This window comes from Gopherus evgoodei, unplaced genomic scaffold (assembly GCF_007399415.2).
Source record: "Gopherus evgoodei ecotype Sinaloan lineage unplaced genomic scaffold, rGopEvg1_v1.p scaffold_143_arrow_ctg1, whole genome shotgun sequence".
Classification (NCBI taxonomy): Eukaryota; Metazoa; Chordata; order Testudines; family Testudinidae; genus Gopherus; species Gopherus evgoodei.
The window spans coordinates 62,213-81,453 of NW_022059806.1; the positions used below are offsets into that span (position 1 = coordinate 62,213).

The following is a 19,241-nucleotide window of genomic DNA, read 5'->3' on the forward strand; positions in this document are numbered from 1 at the left end:
CCAGATTTGGAAAAGCATTCGGTTGCCTAAAGATGCAGATAGGTGCCGAGTGGGATTGGAAGAGACTTCTATGGTCATCAAGTTTAGTCACCTGAAATGACAGGCAACCCCATCATATAATCCCATTCATAAATGTATCAAGCTCCATCTCAAAACTAGTTATGGTGTTCCCCCCCCCCACTACTTCTGGTGGGAGGTGGTTCCAAAACCTCCATTTTTAGATGGTTCCCAAGCTTCTAATTTCCTCAACTTACTCATGGGAAATTTATCATTTGTTCTTGTGCTTTGACTTCAAGAGCTTCCCTCCAGGGTGTTCGCTTACCTGATATACATGCACAGAGCAGTCAAACCCCCATTCAGTCTGGGTTTTGCTAGGCTAAACAAGCCAAGCTCTTCCAGTCTCCCCTTATAAAACCGGCCTTCCATTCCCCTAATTATTCTCGCAGCCCTTCTATGCATCTGTTCCAACCTGAATTCATCCCAGTGTAGAGAGTAGGAAAAACTTTCTAACTAAGGCCGAGGGACTTACTGGCCACTGCTTCCAGCAGCCCCCATTGGCCCAGAGCAGCGATCCGTGGCCAGTGGGAGCTGTGATCGGCCGGACCTGCGGATGGGGCAGGTAAACACACTGGCCTGGCCCACCAGGGGCTTTCTCTACACAAGTGTTTTATTTCAAGCTGAACAAATTTTGTTTCACCTGAAATGATAGTTTTTAATTTTTGATTTGCCAGAAATTCTGAAAAATGTTGGTTCAGGTCCACCCCAAATGATTTTTTTTTTAAATTCAGACTGGCCAGTGAACCCCCAAATCAGTTATTCACACAGCTCCACTCACAAGGCAAGTCAGTGCAACACAATGCCATGCAAAGGCTCGCTGCAATGTGAACAAATGCAATACAAAGCAGGGACCTTCACATGGTCACAGAACTTTCTGGAATTCAAACTGGACTTTCTCCTTTTTGTGCTGATTGGCTGTTTGCGCCAACCTTCTCCTTTCCTCCCCCACCTACTCCTTACCTTGACTCCACCTCACACCTGCCTCGCTTCTCCCCTGCACTGTCCCCCTCACCTCCCGTCCTTTCAACCTCCCTGCACTTGTCTGTCATTTAGCTAATCCCCTCCTAATTAAACCCACCTTAAAAAAATCGCGGCACTAACGTGTCATTTGCCACCATCGTACCATTCACTGTACTGGCGCGTTCTACCCCTTCCCTCACCTTGCGTCTGTCTGTTGAGACTATAAACTGTTTCAGGCAGGGAACGGCTGCTACTCTGTGTTTGTGCAGCCCCTGGCACAATGGGACCCCATCCTTGGTTGGTCCTACAGAAAACCATAATAAACACGATTAATAATAATAAATGTAAGACAAATACATCTTCAGCAATTGAGATTTAGGTTCGATGTTAGGAAAAATCTTTCTAGCTACCAGGGTCATTGTATTCTGGAATAGGCTTCCAAGGGAGGTAGTGGTATCCCCGTCATTGAAGGTTTTGAAAAACAGGTTGGACAAACACCTCTCAGCGATAGTCTAGATGTACTTGGTCCTGCCTCAGCCCAGGGGGCTGGACTTGATGACTTCTCGAAGTCCCTTCCAAGCCTACATTTCTATGTTTCTATAGCACTTGACAGCACAACACAGTATAAATTGGTGCACTACCAGGCAATGCAACAGGGTAGCATGAAAGAACACCATGTACAAGCAATGCAGTATAATGCAATAAGGCATGATGCCATGCTACAATGCAGCACTATGCAGTCCCTGGCAATGCAATGCAAATTCAGGAAAGCCAATGCAAAGCAAAACAATGCAGGCTATTGCAATGCAACAGAAAATAATGCAGGTGCATGTAAATCAATACATGTCGTTTGTACAAAAAGCCCCAAGACCTCAGAATATATGGCAATTACAGTAGCATGGGATGTGAGGCATTAAAGATTGTGAGAGTAACTGGCATGGGAGAAACAGCTTAGAATTTAGTCATGAGAGATCTGGGTTTGGAGTTGGCCTCAGACTGGAAGAGTGGAGTTTGGCTACGTATGGATTGGAAGATGTATGGGTTAGGTTCTTGTCAGGTTGGGTTGTGATTTTGTTGGGGGAGTAGCCGTGACCCTCCTAGGGATGGGTAGGGAATGCATTTGGATTGGATTCTTCCAGCATTGAGTGGGAGAATTTACTGAGGAAAAGCATTAGTTTGGAGTCTTTTAGGGTTGGGGCTTTGTTAGAAGAAACAGCATGGAGTTGGGTTCTTGTGGGGTTATGTGAGGAACTTGAGGGGTCAATACCATTGGATTAGGATCTTGTTGGGTAGAGTGGGGACCTCCTGGGGGCAATGGCCTTAGGCTGGGTTCCAGTGGGGTGCAGTGCGGGATCTGCAGCATTAGGTTCGGCTCTCAGGGGGTTGAGTGGAGAAACAGAACGAGGATGAATTCTTGCGAGGTTGGATAGCATGGAGTGGCTGTGAGCTGGCTTTTTCTGGATGAAGATTGTTGCAACTGGCTCCATCTCTGTTCTAGGACTAGGGGTATGTGTGTATTACCCTAGGGGGTCCCAGGGTCCTTGGCAACCTTGAATGGAGTGGGGTTTGTTTCCCACCTTAGAAGCCCTGTGAAAGATGGGGGGGGGGGAATATTGGGTCCCCAACCGTGACCCCCTAAGACTCTCAGGAGGGGTAGTACAGAATAAGATTTAGCAGCACAGAGGGGAGCTCAGGTAATTTTTTGAGGGGTTAGGGAGCTGATATGGTAAGGCTGAGAGAAGGAACAGAGAACTATCAAAAGAATCTTTTTGGGAGACGTCTTTACCCACTTTCTCTCCCTTAGCATGCAGTATGCATAGTTCTTGGCCTTCATAAAATGGGCGGGAACAGTGAAGGCCTTTCTTTGATGTTCTTTCTTCATGTGTCTCTGGAAGTAATGGGAGATCACCATGGCCAGATGATCTACCCTGTAGGTCAGGCCAGCCGCCATGGATAGGCAGGGAAATGGAAGTGGGCAAAAGAACTGCAAACAGAGGGGCAGATTGGACCCCATCCCTTCTTCTTCACTGTGTGGAGAAAGTGGTGCCTATTTCACCTGTGAAAACAGAGAGAGAGGGAGATATAAATAGATAGATAAATAGATAGAGGGGGTATATGATAGATAGAGAGAGAGAGGAGATGTCTGGGGATAGATAGATAGATAGATAGATAGATAGATAGATAGAGGGGGTGTATAGGGATAGACAGAGAGACAGACATTGTAGGCGGGTAGATGGATTGGTAGCTCTTTCTCAGCCAGCCCAGGTTCACCCATCCTCTCCTGGTTCATGCCCAAGCCCCTTTTCACCTTGATGAAGGTGACGAATCCGCTGTAGAAGAGCGTGATGAGGAAGAGGGCGATGAAGGTGGAGACCGTGGTCCACACGCATTGGGCATCGTCCAACTCACTGTAGTCATCCATGCTGTTGTCTTGGATGCTGCAGGGGTTGATGCCCAGGACGGAGCAGTGCCAGGACTCTGCCAAAAGACAGGTGGTGCAAGGGTCATTGGGGGATGGGGATATGACTGATAGGGAGGGACTCATTCAGTGCCACCTCTCCAATGCTAATGCTTCCATTAGGGCTCCTGTGTTAAGAGTAGCACAAGATGAAGGTCTCTCCCCTTCCCCATGTAGAGGTGACTCTGCAGACCCCAGATACCTCTAGGGAATAGGGTGTATCCCCCTGGGAAGATGATTCCACAGCTTCAGAGATTTCCCCAATTGGTTATAGCGAATATTCCCAACCTCCGTTCATTATTCCACCCTCCCCCAACTTTACTGTCCTCTACTTATAAGTCTCCCATCAAGGCAGTATACGAGACTTCATGGGTGAATGATGGGATACCAGGTTAGATGGACCAGTTGCCTGCTCTGATATAATAACTGCTACCTATCTAGAGTCTAAATGAGTATATCTATCTATCTATTCCCGTAGATTCTATGACCAGAAGGACCCATTATGATAATCTAAACTGACCTCCTGCATCACTCTTGTGTGTGAGTGCCTCACAACTATTCCTTGATGTAGGAATTCTAGACACATGGAGAATGCCGACATGCCGAAGCCCCTGCAGCTTCTAATGGCTTTGAATGGAGCTGCAAACTTCTGAAACCCAGTCCATAAATAACTTGCCCAATGTCCCAAAGGCAACGCTGTGGCAGAGAGAGGAAAAGAACCCAGGAGTCCCAGCCCAATGACTTTACCACAAGCAAATCCTTCTTCCTTTAGTTATCCCATTAGTGTGGGATTTTCAAACTTTTCTAATGTCCTTGGATGTCCAATCCTAATAATGAATGGTAATTGGGTATCCATATATCCAAGACATCTTTGAAAATCTGCTTAACAATAAGGGCTAGGGTCTTAAATATAATTAGGTGCTTAAAGAAATAGATTCATTTCAAGTGGAGTTAGCTGCCTACTCACCTAGACCCGGGTCCTCAAAGGTCTTTGAAATCAGTGGGAGTTAGGCACTGAAATACCTTTGAAAATCTGGTCCTGAGAGTAGGCAGTGGTGTAGTGGTAAACACCGAAATGAGTAAACTAACCTAACCTAAACTCCATATTCCCCAAGTGAGAAGGGAGTAAACTCAGTTTACCTGGGTTTACCCCTGACTAGGCTATTGATGATAGGTGTGTATAGTGTAACTGACACAACATGGCCTCAGTTTGTGACAGGCACCTCTAGATATTTCAATAATAATAATAATAATAATAATAATAATAATAATAATAATAATAATAATAATAATAAATTCCTCTCCATCTTTTTGCATCATGTCCTCCAGATACTTGCAGGAGAAGAGGTAGGAGACCACAGATAAGAGCAAAATTCCCCATAGGTGTAGTTGGGTTATTGCTTTAATAGGCTTGTGGAATGTACACAAAGAAGGCAGGTGAATGATGTCTTCATCTGGACTGAGTCAAAGGAAACACACATAGGGAACAAGCAGAGGCCAGATTGGAAGGCGTGGGGGGCAGCCAACAGAGGAATCTTTAGGTTGAGGTGCAGAGTGGATTTTGGGGCACGAATGAAGCAGCTAAGGTGTGTTTTACCAGTATGAACATTGACACTTCTTGCTATAATCCCTTCAGAGGAGAGGTGGGCGACTAGACAGCTGTAGGAAGTCCCCAGAATCCATCTGCTCCTGGACACCTCAAGCTTGCTGATCATTGAGCACTGCTGGCTGTTATGGTCACAGCTGTGGTTCTCGTCATCGGCCAGGATGTCGACCTCCGTCTGGGCTGTCTTCTCCTGCCACCAGACGGAGACCTCACCAGGGTAGAAGTCTTTGACGACGCAGTGAAGAGTGAGGTTTTGGTTGCGGCAGATTTCCTCTGAAGATGGGGACAGAAGGTAGATGGTTGGAGCCTTCAAGGAACCTGCAGCATTGGAGGAGTGTGGTGGGGAGAGAGAGCACAAGAATGGCATAATTGAATATAAAGTATCATGGGTCAACAAAGTCATTCAAGGTGGCTTTGATTCCAAGGCACTAAGAAAGTGCTTACCAGATAAGGGGAACAATTCAAGGCTAATTTAGTATCCATTATTGGATGATAGCACTCCTTCTCTCTCCTTCACCCATATCTATCTATCTATCTATCTATCTATCTATCTATCTATCTATCTATCTATCTATCTATCTATCTATCTATCTATCTATCTATCTATCTATCTATCTATCTAATATTGGCACCCATCACTGCAGTATCTGAGGCCTGGATGCACAAAGGAACTTAGGAATTACAATGTTTAAGCCTACAATCTATCCCTATCTAGTTCCTTATCACCAACCCTAAACCTACAGTCCATTCCCCAGCAGGCGCAGGGCTCTCCCTGACAGTCCATCCCCATCTTGCCCTCTAAAATTAGCCCTAACCTTAAAATCTATTCCTAGCTAGTGTCCTAACTTTAACCCTAACCCCACAGTCCATCCCAGCTAAGTGAACGTTCCCATGGGCTAGTCTCCTGTGTGATTTTGGATAGCTCCAGTTAATCCAGGGTCCTTCTGGGATGGTCAGGACAGAGGACCTTTCCCCTAAGTCCTCACCATTCTTTGGGCTGATGCCCAGCACATTCTCCGCCAGGTCACTCTTGATCTGGCATCTGACGGTCTCGGTGGAGTTCCATTCACTCAGGTTGACCTGCAGCCAACTTTGCAGCCAGGTGCTGCCGTTGAGTTGCTCCATCCTCACGGCTCCCAGGTCCGCCAGCTCACCGTCCATTGTCCAGTTGATACTGGCATTGGCCAGGGAGGTCTTGCACATCACAGAAGCTGATTTGTTCATGAAAAGCTCTTTCAAAGATGGGGGCTGGATGTAGGCAGATGGCAATGCTGGTTCCCGGCAGCCTGTGGAGTCAACAATCGAGGACGTGGTCACACATAACGCTACCTGCCCAGTCACTGGGGGATTTTCGGATTATGGGTCCTTAAAGTTTAGAGCCTAGGGCATGTCTTTCTGAGCTGCTCAGCTTCTGCTGGCCTGGTGTGTCACACATTCATAGATTCATAGATATAAGGCCAGAAGGGACCACTGTGATCATCTAGACTGACCTGTGGCATAACACTGGCCAGAGAACTTCCCTGAGCTACTCGCTGCATGAACTAGAGTCGATCATTTCAAAAAACATCCTGTTTTGATCTAAAAATTGCCAGTCATGGAGAATCCATATCCTATGGGTAACTTTTTCCGATGCTTAATTACTCACAATGTGCACCTTATTTCCAGTCTGAATTTGTCTAGCTTCAACTTCCAGCCATTTTGATTTTGCTCTACCTTTGTCTACTAAATTTAGAACCCTCTATTATCAATTTTTTCCATCTGTAGCTATTTATAAACTGTGATTAAGTCACCCATTAATAGGGCCCTACAAAATTCATGGCTGTGAAAAATACATCTCAGACCATGAAATCTGGTCTCTCCCATGAAATCTGGTCTTTTGTGTACTTTTACCTATACTATACTCTAGGGTAAAAGTATAGAAAAGTACATAGTGCTTCTCAAACTAGGGATCCTGACCCAAAAGGGACTGCAAAGCTATTGTAGGGGGGTTGAGGTATTGCCACTCTTACTTCGGCCTTGCCTTCACAGCTGGGCGTCTGGACAGCTGCTTTCTGGCTGCCCAGCTCTGAAGGAAGGGCAGAAGCAATCCTGTGAACGCCTCTTGGGTTGGGACCCCAAGTTTGAGAAATGCTCACTTAAGGGCTTTACGTGGTTATGTTTTGCTGTTTTTAAATACATATTCATCCTTTGTTACAACAGCATGAAATTTAAGGTTTAAATATTTGAAACCTCAAAATTTAAGATTTTAAAAATTCTATGACAGTGAAATTTACAAAGATGGACTGAATTTGGTAGAGCCCTACCCATTAACCTTCTCTTGTCAAGATAAATAGAATAAACATCACTAATTCTTTAATCATTCTTGTGGTCTTCTCTGAAACTGAGAAGTGAAGGCTGATCATTGAGAATTGACTTTGATATCCAACAACTAATAGCTAAGATCTGATAGATGATAACTGAGAATGGACTTTTAATACCTGGCAATTCATAACTAAGAATTGATAAATGATGACTGAGAATTGATTTTCATCAATTCAATGATTGATAATTGAGAATCGACTTTTGGTAAGTGAGACCTGACATAAGAGTACTAACGGATGATAATTGCAAGATGACTGCTGATGCTGGACAATTCATGACTGAGAACTGACAAACAATCTTTGCCGATGACATGCATATGGAGAAATTAGGGGAATATTCCTAGACCTAAAGGAAGAAATGAGATGAAAGTTGCAAAAAGGGGCAGCCTTCATGAACATGAGTCTGGGCATTGTTGAGAAGGGGACAATGACAGGAAGCTGTGGCCAGAGAAAAGACACCCAAGAAGGAGGAAGAGATTTTGGACACACAACTTCCATAAATGTCACCTCAATCCCCTAGGGAGCATGGACTGTCTCAGCCTGTGGAGCTAAGTCCTGCTCAGTGCTTACCAGTAGAGTGCAGCACCGTCTTCAGGATCATCTTAGTGGAGCTATGGGTCACAGTGCAGGTGTAGGGCTTCAGCGTGCTCCTCTCAGCCGCTCTGAACACCAGCTGACAGCTCTGCTGGAACCTCCCATCGCCCAGGGCCGTCGGAGAGGAGGGAAAGCTGCAGCTGAGCTGCTGATTGTTGACAGTCCATTGCATGTCTAGGTTCTTTGGGTAGAAGCCAGTGGCAAAGCAGGTCAGATTCTCATGCCCACCTATGTCTGGTGTGTGGAAGACTGTGACTGTTGGGGGAGATGGCTCCAGGAAATCTGAAACAAAGGAGTGGCTTTTTGTTGCAATTTAATTAATGCAGAAGGATGGGGGGGAGGATGCTGAAGGTGTTGGGGAAGCTAGAAAGCTGAAGAGAAGGTAAGCTCTAGTTACACCTAGAAATGTGGGCGTTGTGTAGAAGGAAAAGGCCAGGATGGTGAAGGATTTAGCTTCAGTGGAAATATCTAACCACCAAGCTCTTCAGATGCAAACACTGAAAGTGCAGACCATGCCGCCCTATGGCTTTGGGTGATTATCATAATAATGTGGTGATACTTAGGTTGCAATACAAATGCTCCATAGTCACACCCAATTGCATCATGTCATGTTGTAACGCAAATGCTGAGTCGTGACACAATGGTATCATGCTATGATGCAATGCAAACCATTGGTGGTGGCAAGAGAACTGTCTCAGGTCATGCTACAATGCAGATGCTGCTATGCAACTAGGTCATGCCAAGGTGTGATGCAAACACTATGTCATGAAGCAACTGCATGGTGTTGAGTTGCTGTGCCAACACACATAAGTAAACCGTGACACAATTTTTCCATCATATTGTATCAAGGGGCAGTGCAAATGCTGAATCAAGGTGCATTCATGCCATGCTGCTATGCAGTACAAACACTGTTCCATGATACAACTGCATCATGTTGAGATGCAGCATCAGTGCATCCTGGCTCTTCTTTATTTTGTCACAACCAGATGTCAACATTTCACAACACAGCATCAAGACAACAGGTCATGGCATCCTGAATAACCACGGTCATGACAGAACACTGTCAGGTTACAGCAAAACATTAACAAAAGTATAATCCTAGCAGGCCAAAATATCAGCATCTCTTGAGAAGACATCATACAACAAAGAAAAATCAACATATCACTATAGTGCAGTATACAATAAATCACCAGAAATCACCACCAAGTCGTGGTGAGACACCATCCCATGATGAAAAGACATCACAACTCATGTCTATGTATCACTACATAATGAAAAAATAGCAATGTCATGACAAAATATCATGAAGTGACAAAGTAAGATCTAACTGTGACATAATAACAACACGTCATGACAAAGTGTGTCCTGATAGTGTGTCACGTTTCCATGCAGCATAAAGCATGCCATGCTGGTGTGCAATTACTCTGTGCCATAAAGCCACCATGTCGCAACACAGCTACATCACATAGCAACACCACAATGCAGGGGTGTGACGCTAGACATCACCATATCATGACGAGAAATCACTAGCTTACAATACTGCACCCTCATATCCCTCCACAGTATCATCAGACTGAGATAAAAGTCATTATTGAATTGTTCCTTCTAGTTGATTTCCCCAGAGGGGGCACCCAATCCTAGTTTTAGAAAGCGTGAGAAATGGGTTCTTCCTTCCCTTAGGGAAAATGGTTCCACAGACTTGCAGAGCTCACCAACTCTTCCACTGCTAGGGAATTCTTTCTGGCATCTAGACTCACCTAACAGTCCTGCTGGTGCAGTGCATAGACGGCAAGAAATCATGCCCTATCATGCAGGTATATACAACCCCACTTTCCCACTGAGACACTGGGTTTTTCAGGTAGCTTTGGGAATTCCTCTCTTCAGCCACTGAGGGCAGAGTAATGTATCCAGAGGGCTCGATGCTGTGGTTGTCCCTTTTCCATTCGATGAGCAATTCGGATGGGAAGAAACCAGAGACTTCTCAGGTAAGCCACACCTCAGCATTGGGGCTGGGTCGCACCGGAGATGGGAGAAGGAGGGATACAGAAGGAGCCTTGGCTATGCTGGCCCCTGTATGGAGGGGAACAGCAATGTGAGTTTATCAAGAGTGACTTGAAACCCTGAAGTCAATGGAGTTGGGGAATTGGATATGGACATCTCCCCTCTAGGTGGCTCTGATCAGCCCCAGGGCAGGGAATTGGCTGGCTCAGGGGTAGGGAATGAGACATGGGGTCTTTCCCCTCTTGAGGGTCCCATCTCTGATCCAGATTCAAGTAGGGGACATTAGATGGCTTATTTGCCAGCTCTGTACTAGAGAGTGCTGTGCTACAGGATTTGGGGTGTTGGACTCTCTCTCGCTATCCTTTCCTATTGGTTGTCATCTACCTATCTGTTCTTCCTCTTCTCTGTTTATCTCCATAAACATCCATCCATCCATCCATCCACATCCATCCACCCATCCATGACTGCATCTCTCTCTCTCTGGGCCTTATGGTACCAGACCCCTTTCTGAAGGTGGCTGTATTTCAGTAAGGAGTGGGAGGTGTCCCTGTCCCTACCCCCTATAAAGCATTAGGCAAAGTCACTGATTATTGTTTGAGTCTCTTCTCCTTCTCTCACCCCTGAGCTTCTGGATGGTCTTCTCCATGCCCTGGAACAGCGAGCAGGGATGAGTCACTCTACAGAGAATGCTGCTCCCAGAGGCCCAGGTTTCCCTGGGGATGGCTAGGTGGCTCAGGAGACTCTGGGTATGGTTGCTGTGTTTTTTGGCTTCTCCCACGGTGCACTTGCAGTCCAGATGGCACTGTCCAGCTCCCTGGTGAGTTTTGCTTGGCCCAGCTCATAGCCCACTGCCAGGCAAGTCAGGAGGGCTTTGCCTCGAGTGAGCAAGGCTTGCAGGGATGGCTTGAGGAGGTACAGGTTGGGCAGGGGGATGCTCCCCTGGCAGGCTGGAGTGGAGAAGAAAGGTAGATATGTCTTTCACATGGTGTGGCAGTGGGGAGAGGCTGCAGGGAGGGATGGGATGGGATAGAGGTTGAGGAAGCTGCTCGGGGTAGGGTGAGGGGTGCAGAGCAGAAGCAGGGCAGCGTCAGGGGGACAGGGATGCCAGGGGGAGCAGTGAGGGGTTTGTGGAGCAGGGAGAGGTAGACCAGGCCTGATCCAGATGAGGTAGGGGGTGCAAAGTGGGAAGGGATGGGGGGATCAGGGTGGAGAGCAGAGGGGGCTGCAGAGATGAGGGAGTGGGGGAGCAAGAAGGGGAAATGGGGTCAGGGAGTGGAGGGGGAGGAGGTAGGGGGAAGGCAAGGGGCCAAGGGAGCATTAGGGGAGCTGACTCACCTGCACACTTGCTGATAGTACTGAGCTGGGGGCTACCGGTCCAAGGGTGGGTCACATGGCAGCTGTACTCCCCCGGCTCGTCCCACTCTGCGTGGGACATCGTCAGGTTGCTGAAGGAGCTGAATCTTCCATCTTTCCTTGGAGGAGTCTGAGCTGGGTGCCCTCTCTCTCCTTCCCACCTGCCTGTCAGGTCAGCTGCAGGCCCCCGGGGTAGTAGCCGCTGGTGGAACAGAGCAAGGTGACAGAGTCACTTGCTCCTGGGCTTGGGTAGGGGGGCAGGATGTGAAGTGTCACTGTGGGGGCACTGGGGAGCATCCAGGCTTCAGGGAGAAACAGAGTCACAAGGGGTACTGACAGAAACCCTCCAGAATCATTGATCTGTCTGTCTGTCCATCTCTCTAGCTATCTACCCCCACACAGCTCATCTCTCTCTTTCTCTCCATCCATCCATCCATCCATCCATCCATCCATTCATCCAATGACTCCCATCCCCTTCTACTCCAGAAAAGATAAGAATTGCCATGCTGGAATGAACCCATTAGCGTGTTTAGTTTGGTATCCGAGCCTCGCTGCCATATGTGTAAGACTATGTGGATATGTAGTGCAACACCCCAACATCCCATCCATGATTGGTCCGTCCGTTCCTGTATCATCTCTCCCTGATGCTCTGAATAAGCCAGCTGGTACATTTAGGCCTTTATCACATTGCCAGGAAAATAAATATTGCTGCTACAGTAGATCATTCTATAGTTCACCTTTGCTGATGGTCTTCTTGGTCACCTTTTGCTCTGGCTCTGTATGCTGCTCCTCAGGACAGTAACTTGCCTCTTCCCATTTGTCCATAGTTGTTTCAAAGTGGTGGCTAGCTCCGTATGGACCATCCTCCATCCTTCACTCACTTGCAAGGTGTGGTTTTCCTTGCCTCTTTATTGTCACTCCTTTGGGCCTGTGGTCATACGCAATACACTTCAATGTCACAATTTTCTTCTCCAGGTCTATGGACTGCAGGAGTTCAACCGTAGGTCTTTGTAAATTGGTCGAGGCTGCAAAGAAACCAGAGCATAATCTGATAGCAGCCAGGCTGCTCAAAAGGGAAAATCAAGTAGATATATATAGACAAAGTAGGAAAGGGCTGACTTACCTGCATGGAGTGACAGCAGTCCCTCAGGAGGGTTTGCGACAGAAAAGAAGGGGTTGTCTTCATGAGGCAACATGCAGGAGCATCAAGGAAAGTGGGCAAGAAAGAACCTCATGCAGGTTCCTGGAGTGGCACAGTCACCAACAAATCCAAAATGTGCACGGGTGTGTGGACCTACTGAGTTGAATGGAAGCGTCTCCATTCAGTTGTGTGGGGCATTTGGAGTTGCTGCCTTTGAAGTGCAGCCTAGAGGCTGATGTCTGCTCTATCGAACGTTGTTGAGATTAGCATTGTAAAGTAGATGCTGCAGGAGTTGAGATTCCACCTTCACATGGATGCCCAAGCCCCACAGTGGGGCAATGGAGCTGAGGGGTTTCTTTCCTGTGCTTGCATGCACTCATCAGCTTCTCAATCTGATACAGAATCTGCCCCATTCCAGCTCACGTTTCCCTTGAGCACAGATTTTAATTGGGTGTCTGTCATGGCTGCAGATCCATGAAGGCATTTCCAATATGCCATCAACAAATTGGAGTAATAAGAAGGGACCATAAGGACAAAATTGTGAATGTTCCACCATGAGGATCCATGTCTAACTGTGAAGCAAACAACTCCTAGGGGGATCCATGGTTAAGAAGGAAAGAAATTTTTCTGTGAACCACCTCCCAGCCATGAAAGACCTCTGTGAACTTTCCCCAAGAGCAACAATGTCCATCCCAATGTCTTGGGCAAATGACAGCCCAATGAGATTACATTCTGCTCCTGCCCTGAAATTCCCTCTTGCAATTAGGACAGTTTTCCTGCACTTTCTTTACTGGTGATGGGGTCCGTGAGGCTGTGGAATCATCTACTCATGGGGTGAGTTGGGATTCCCATTGCTTGGGGAATTTCAGACTGGATAATGCATTGGAGGAAAAGGGAAATTTCCTGCACTGGAGTGGAGGGGACATTCCCTACCCAGCTCAGGTTGCAATAAATCATGCAGTTCTTGGTTTCACCAAATATGGCACCATAATGGAGATAGAAATCCTTCATTGCCACCCTCCTCACCAGGGCTCACATGGAGTCATGCAGCTGTTCATGCCATTGGTTGGGGAAAGAAAGTGTGTGGACATCCCCAAATTAACACCTGCCCCTGAGAATCCACTTACCGAGGGACACCTTTTCCACAACCTTCTTGGGCTCTTCCATGGCTGGGTGATGCACCACGCAGGTGTAATTTACTGCTCCTACACTTTTGTCAACCTTCAGGATGCTGTAGGCAGAGAAAATGCCACTTCCTGACACAGGGCCATTATTGTAACTCGACTTGAGTTCTGGGGAGTTGTTCTTCAACCATGAGATGCTGATCTCTTCTGGGTAAAAGCCACTAGCTTCACAGATGAGAGTCAAGGAGACTCTATTCCCGGAGATGTCTTCGTGGTAGGCTCGGGAGATGGTGACTGAGGGCTCCTTCTTCCTGATGCCTAAATGAAAAGGAAGAGGGGTAAGAGAAGAATAAGACTTGCTTTGGATGTCTAAGTTAAGGACTTAGCTCCAGCAGCTATCACTGTGTGAAGGGGCCAGGGAGGGCAGTTGTTCAGGGTATGTGTGAAGCTAGACCAGGCAAAATAAAAACCCAACCACTGAGCATCATCTCCCTTGAAACTCAGAGAGCCTGGACCTTCACCCAAACATTCAAATGAAGTCCTGAGCTTTCCCCTCATCCTTAAATGGAAACAACTTAACATCATCTCTTCTTGGTCTGCATCACCGTCATCATATTCATCTTCTTTATCGCCATTGCCTTCGTAATCACTTCCTTCCTCTTTATCTTCATCTTCTCCAGCATTATAACGTTCTTTCTCTTTTTTTCCTTCAACATCTTAATTTCCTTCTTCATTGTTATTGACATCATCTTCATCATCCTCCCAATCTTTATCCTCAGCTTCGTTTTTCAGTAATGGAAATAGACACAGGGCTTTGAGCTATTTCTGCATCCCAATCCTGAACCCTCACCCCAAACCTTGAACACACTATCACCTCTTCTCCCCAAGTCTCCACCATGCATCATCATGACATTGGGTCACCAACCCAATTTCTCACTCCGATGGAGCGTCTTCCCTCCTTCAAACACTCACTGCAAAATTCAACACAATTGAGATTTTCAAAGACTGGCTAAGGGATTTGAGACCTTGGGTATTTCAATGGGATTTGAGCATTTAACTTCACTGGACACTCTGAGAGATTCTCACCAGAAATATCCTGAAAGGCCAGATGGTGGTCAACAAACACCAGCGTGATTTCCAGAGGTAAGAAGTACATATGCACATCAGATCAGAGTCACAAATAGGACACTGAGTCCCTAACAGGCCACATCCCTGTTTCCCAGGGAGATGAGGGAAAGAAATTCTTGGAGGAGCTGGAATTCAGTGATAAGAAGACAGTGAGTACTGGGAAAACCTCTCACTGGATATTAATGGTGATCCCCTGAATGAGAGATTCACAGGGGAAATATTAATTACGGCTGAAATACAGTCCTGTGCTGAAGGCCTAGGCTCCGCTAAAGTCCTATTTGGGGGATTAACTGGGACATAAAGGCTGCTTAGGACGTGTGTGGGGTGAGTTTCACCCTCTAATCCCAATTCACAGTGACTGGAGTTTGTCTTTCTCTTTGAGATGCCAAGGCTCCTCACCTGTATTGCTCATGGTTATGTCCTGCGTTAGTTCTCCAGAACAGGGTGTGGTCACTTTGCAGGTAAATTGGGTGCCTTGTCCCCATTGTGCCAGTGACACAGGGTGAGAACTGAGCAGGCTGGTGGTCCCGTTGCTGTTCTTCTTGGGGGGTTCTGTCTTCACCGCAAAGCTGACTTGCCCATCCACTTTCCATGCGATTCTGCTGGCTGCTAAGTCATAGCCCAGAACTAGACAGGTAACATGACCAGAATTTTTGATGACATCTTCATAGGAGGGTTTGGTTAAGTAGATGGTTGGGTCAAGTGAGCTTCTGAGGCAGGCTGAGAAATGCAAAGAGATGTCATTGACCAGTTCAAATAATGTGGAAAGGCAGAAAAAGACGATTGAAATCTAATTTAATCTAATCTATCCCTCCATCTCCAGCAGAACACTCCTAGTGTCCCTCCCATCCAGCCAGCCCTGGTATCTCTTTCTCTTCCCATCCACCTATAGCACCAGTTTCTCTATGGCACTCCTGTGTCTCCCATCACATTGGGGTCTAGGTGAAGTCCCACCTACTCTTAGGCAGGGCTGGTTTCTCAGTAACTCTCCACCGCACCTCCCCGCCATGCACGGGCCCAGCCCCTCACCCAAGCACTTGCTGGTGTTGTGCATGGACAGCTCTGCTCCCACTGCTGGGTGGGTAACTTGGCAGGTGTAGACGTCCCCCTTCTCCCAGCTCTGCTTGGTGACGTTCATGCGGCTCTGCCCCATGTAGAAGCCATCTGTGGCCATTGCAAAGGAAAAGGCCGGGGTGGGGGGGCTGCTCTCCTTTCCGTTCACCAGCCATTTCACGTTGGCTTGGTCGGGTTTGAAGCTCAGGAGGAGGCAAACCAGCTCCAGCTGGCTCTCTGTGGAGCTCTCCTCGCAGGTGGGCACCAGGAGGTGAACCTCGGATGGCTTTGTCAAACCACACCCTGAGAGCAGAGAGAGGGGAAAACACAGTCCAGTGTTACTCTCTGTAGATCCCCAGCCCCCTTCCAGAGAGAGGGATAACTCTACAGTCCTCCCAGCACGAGTAACACCCGCCTTGTTGTGGTACATTTACACTGCGTACTTTAATAAGCCTCCAGGGCTGAGATTTTTCACAGCCATGTAAGGGATTAAAACAAATGGGAACAGGGCTCTTAAATCATCTAGGCAAATATTAAAAGCCTCCAGGCATTCTTCCTGCACGTGCTGCATGGAGTGTGTTCTCCCTGGTAAACAACTGGGACAAAGCTGGAACTTGAGCTGTGTTTGTTTATTTGAACATGTTTACCTCAATTAATGTCCCCTATTTAAGGGGGACCGTGGCGCTGTACAGCATGACATGGCATCAGAAGAAAACCTGGGAGAGGACTGACTGTGTCTGACTACGGATAAAGGGTCAAATCCTCAGCTGATGTAAGTCAGCTCAGTGCCACTGACTTCAGCGGAGATCAGTTGATTTACACCCATTGAAGTTCGGACCCCAGAATGCCTAGTTTTGCGGCTCTGGGCTTGTATCCATTTCAAAAGATGCCTCAGAACAGCCAGAGTGCAAGGAACATATCCAGCTCCATGACAAAGGTGTAACCAGTGCTAGCTCGTAAGGGAGTGTAGCCCCTTTAAGGCCAGTGGTTGCTGGGAATTGTAGTCCCATGGGGCTGCTTGCTGCTGTCTATATCAGGGAAAGCTTCTGGCTTCAGTGCTGAGGAAAGTGCCTGAGGGGGAATCTCTAGATGTGGACAGGCAGGAGGCCTAGGAACCATGCAGGGAAGGTGACCTAGTGGAAAAGTGGGGGGCTCCCCATGCAGCCGGCTGAATGCTGGGGGGCTCTGGTGGCTGGGACCATGGGCTCTGAGTTGCACTGGTTTTGCTTTGAGGGTTTGAACTGACGCGGCTAATGGGCTTTGTTCTGCCTCCCCCAGTGGGAGGCGGTTGGGTTGGGTTTGGGTGAGGGTGAGGGTGAAAGGCAGTGAGCCGAAGATTTCCCCTGTACAGAGGGGCCAGCATGCGGCTTAGGTGCCATTTCAGCCCAGCTGCGGTCTGAGATTTCCCAAGGTGCCTACGGGATTCGCATGCCATGTTCCCATGGGAACCAGGTGCCTAAATCCTTTAGGCAGGGCTGAAAGATCCTCCCCTTAGTGGAACGTAGGTCTCTGCCCCAGGCGCCTTTCACCCTAAGGTTTCCCTCCTTCAGGGGTCCGTGGAGGGGGCGCTGGGGACAGGAGATCTGCAGTGACAAAGCACCAGGGCTCAGTGTGTTTCAACACTGGGCCAAACTTTCCCCAGACTTTCAGGCTGACGTTTTTCCAAAGGCACCTGTGGGATGTGGATTAAGATTCACTGGCTCCCAGACCCTCTAGGCGCTTTGAAAAGCTCAGCCTGGCTGTGCCGCCCTCCCCTGCCGCGTGTCTTACACTCCTGAGGGAACTTCTTCGACTCGGTCGTTGCTGTCCCTTGATGTGTCACATCGCACTGGTAGGTGTCGCCCTGCCGGGGTCTGGCAGGGATGATCAGCAGGCTGCTCTGGGTGAAGCGCCCGTTGCTCACCGTCACCTCTGGGAAAGTTGTGACCCCCTCGGTCACTTTGCCCGAATTCCACTTGATCTCCACTGGTGATGGGAAATAGCCCGTTACGAGGCAGGCCAAGCTTGTGTCCGGGGGAGCATTGTCAGTCTTGGTGCAGCAGGGAACCAGGGGGAAGATGGAGGGGGGTGTGGGGTTCGCTGGAGAAATAAAGAGAATACAAGAGAAACCATCAAAAAGGGGGAAGAGGACTCAGGTTCTGTTCCCAGCTGCTGTGGGACTTTGTGCCTGTCACTGACCTTCTGTCTGCCTTTAACTTCCCATTGTGCAGTGGTGTCCTAGCGACGAGCGAAAAACACGAGAAATCGGATTCTGACCTCGGCCATTCCAGTGTAAACCTGGAGCAACTGCGGTGGAATAGCTCTGCTTTGTGTGAGTGATGCTGAGAGGAGACTCTGATCCTTTGCAAGGTTTAAATATTCCCCAAACGCCTCACAACCTGAGTCCAGCCTATCTCAGCTCTCTGGTGTGAAGTGAGAATCATTACCCTCATTGAACAGATGGGGAAACCGAGGCATGGAGAGGTGACATGGCTTCCCCAAGGCGACAGACGGAGTCTGTGGAAGATCTGGGAATTGAAGCCAGTTCCCCGAGTCCCTTCCTGTATTTTATAACTAGGGCCCTACCAAATTCACAGTCCATTTTGCTCAATTTCATGGGCATAGGATTTTAAAAATCATCATTTTCATGATTTCAGCAATTTAAATCTGAAATTTCACGGTGTTGTCATTGTAGGGGTCTTGACTCAAAAAGAAGTTGGGTGTGTGTGTGTGTCACAAGGTTATTGTGGGGGGGTTGCGGTGCTGCTACCCTGACTTCTTTGCATTGCTGTTGGTGGTGCTGCGGCCAGAGCTGGGCAGCTGGAGAGCGGTGGCTGTTGCCAGGAGCCCTGCTCTGAAGGCAGCGCCGCTGCCAGCAGCAGCACAGACGTAAGAGTGGCCCGGAATGGCACTGCACCTGTGCACCTGGCCAACCATCGCCGCCCTCCGGCCGCCCAGCTCTGAAGGGAGCACAGACGTAAGGGTGGCCCGGAATGGCACTGCGCCTGTGCACCTGACCAACCGTCGCCGCCCTCCAGCTGCCCAGCTCTGAAGGCAGCTCTGAAGTCAGGTTGGCAATATCATAACCGGACCCGCCGACAGTAATTCCAGGGCAGAACAGTCAATGGGCCCCTAGAAGGAGATGGCTGAGGTTCACGCCACGCACACACAAGCTGCGCCCGCCAGGACGTAGTCCGGCGCACTCTTCCGGCATGGCCAGGGCTTCCACACACTCGCCTGGCTGCTGTCGCTGCCGCCGGTACCACCCCGCATGTGCCCGGGAGCCCTGCGGCCCACCCGGTGATTTAAAAAGGCCCGGGGCTTCGGGGACGGGGACCTGCATATGAAAGTTCAGTTAATAAAGTGAAGTGATAGTTCCACACCACCAGCCTCCATGGGCAGCAGGGAGCCATTTGGGGAGGTATTT

The 19,241-nt window shown here is 48.3% G+C and overlaps 1 gene segment (V, D, J or C); it reads right to left on the reverse strand.

Annotated features, from left to right (window-relative positions):
• Window positions 1-662: 662 nt before the first annotated feature.
• LOC115639885 lies at window positions 663-19,087 on the reverse strand. The segment is given in 10 exon segments: window positions 663-3,073; window positions 3,326-3,495; window positions 5,073-5,399; window positions 6,068-6,367; window positions 8,012-8,317; window positions 13,658-13,972; window positions 15,182-15,502; window positions 15,812-16,138; window positions 17,606-17,914; window positions 18,985-19,087. Coding segments are annotated over 10 exon segments (2,487 nt in total).
• Between the last annotated feature and the right edge of the window lie 154 nt (window positions 19,088-19,241).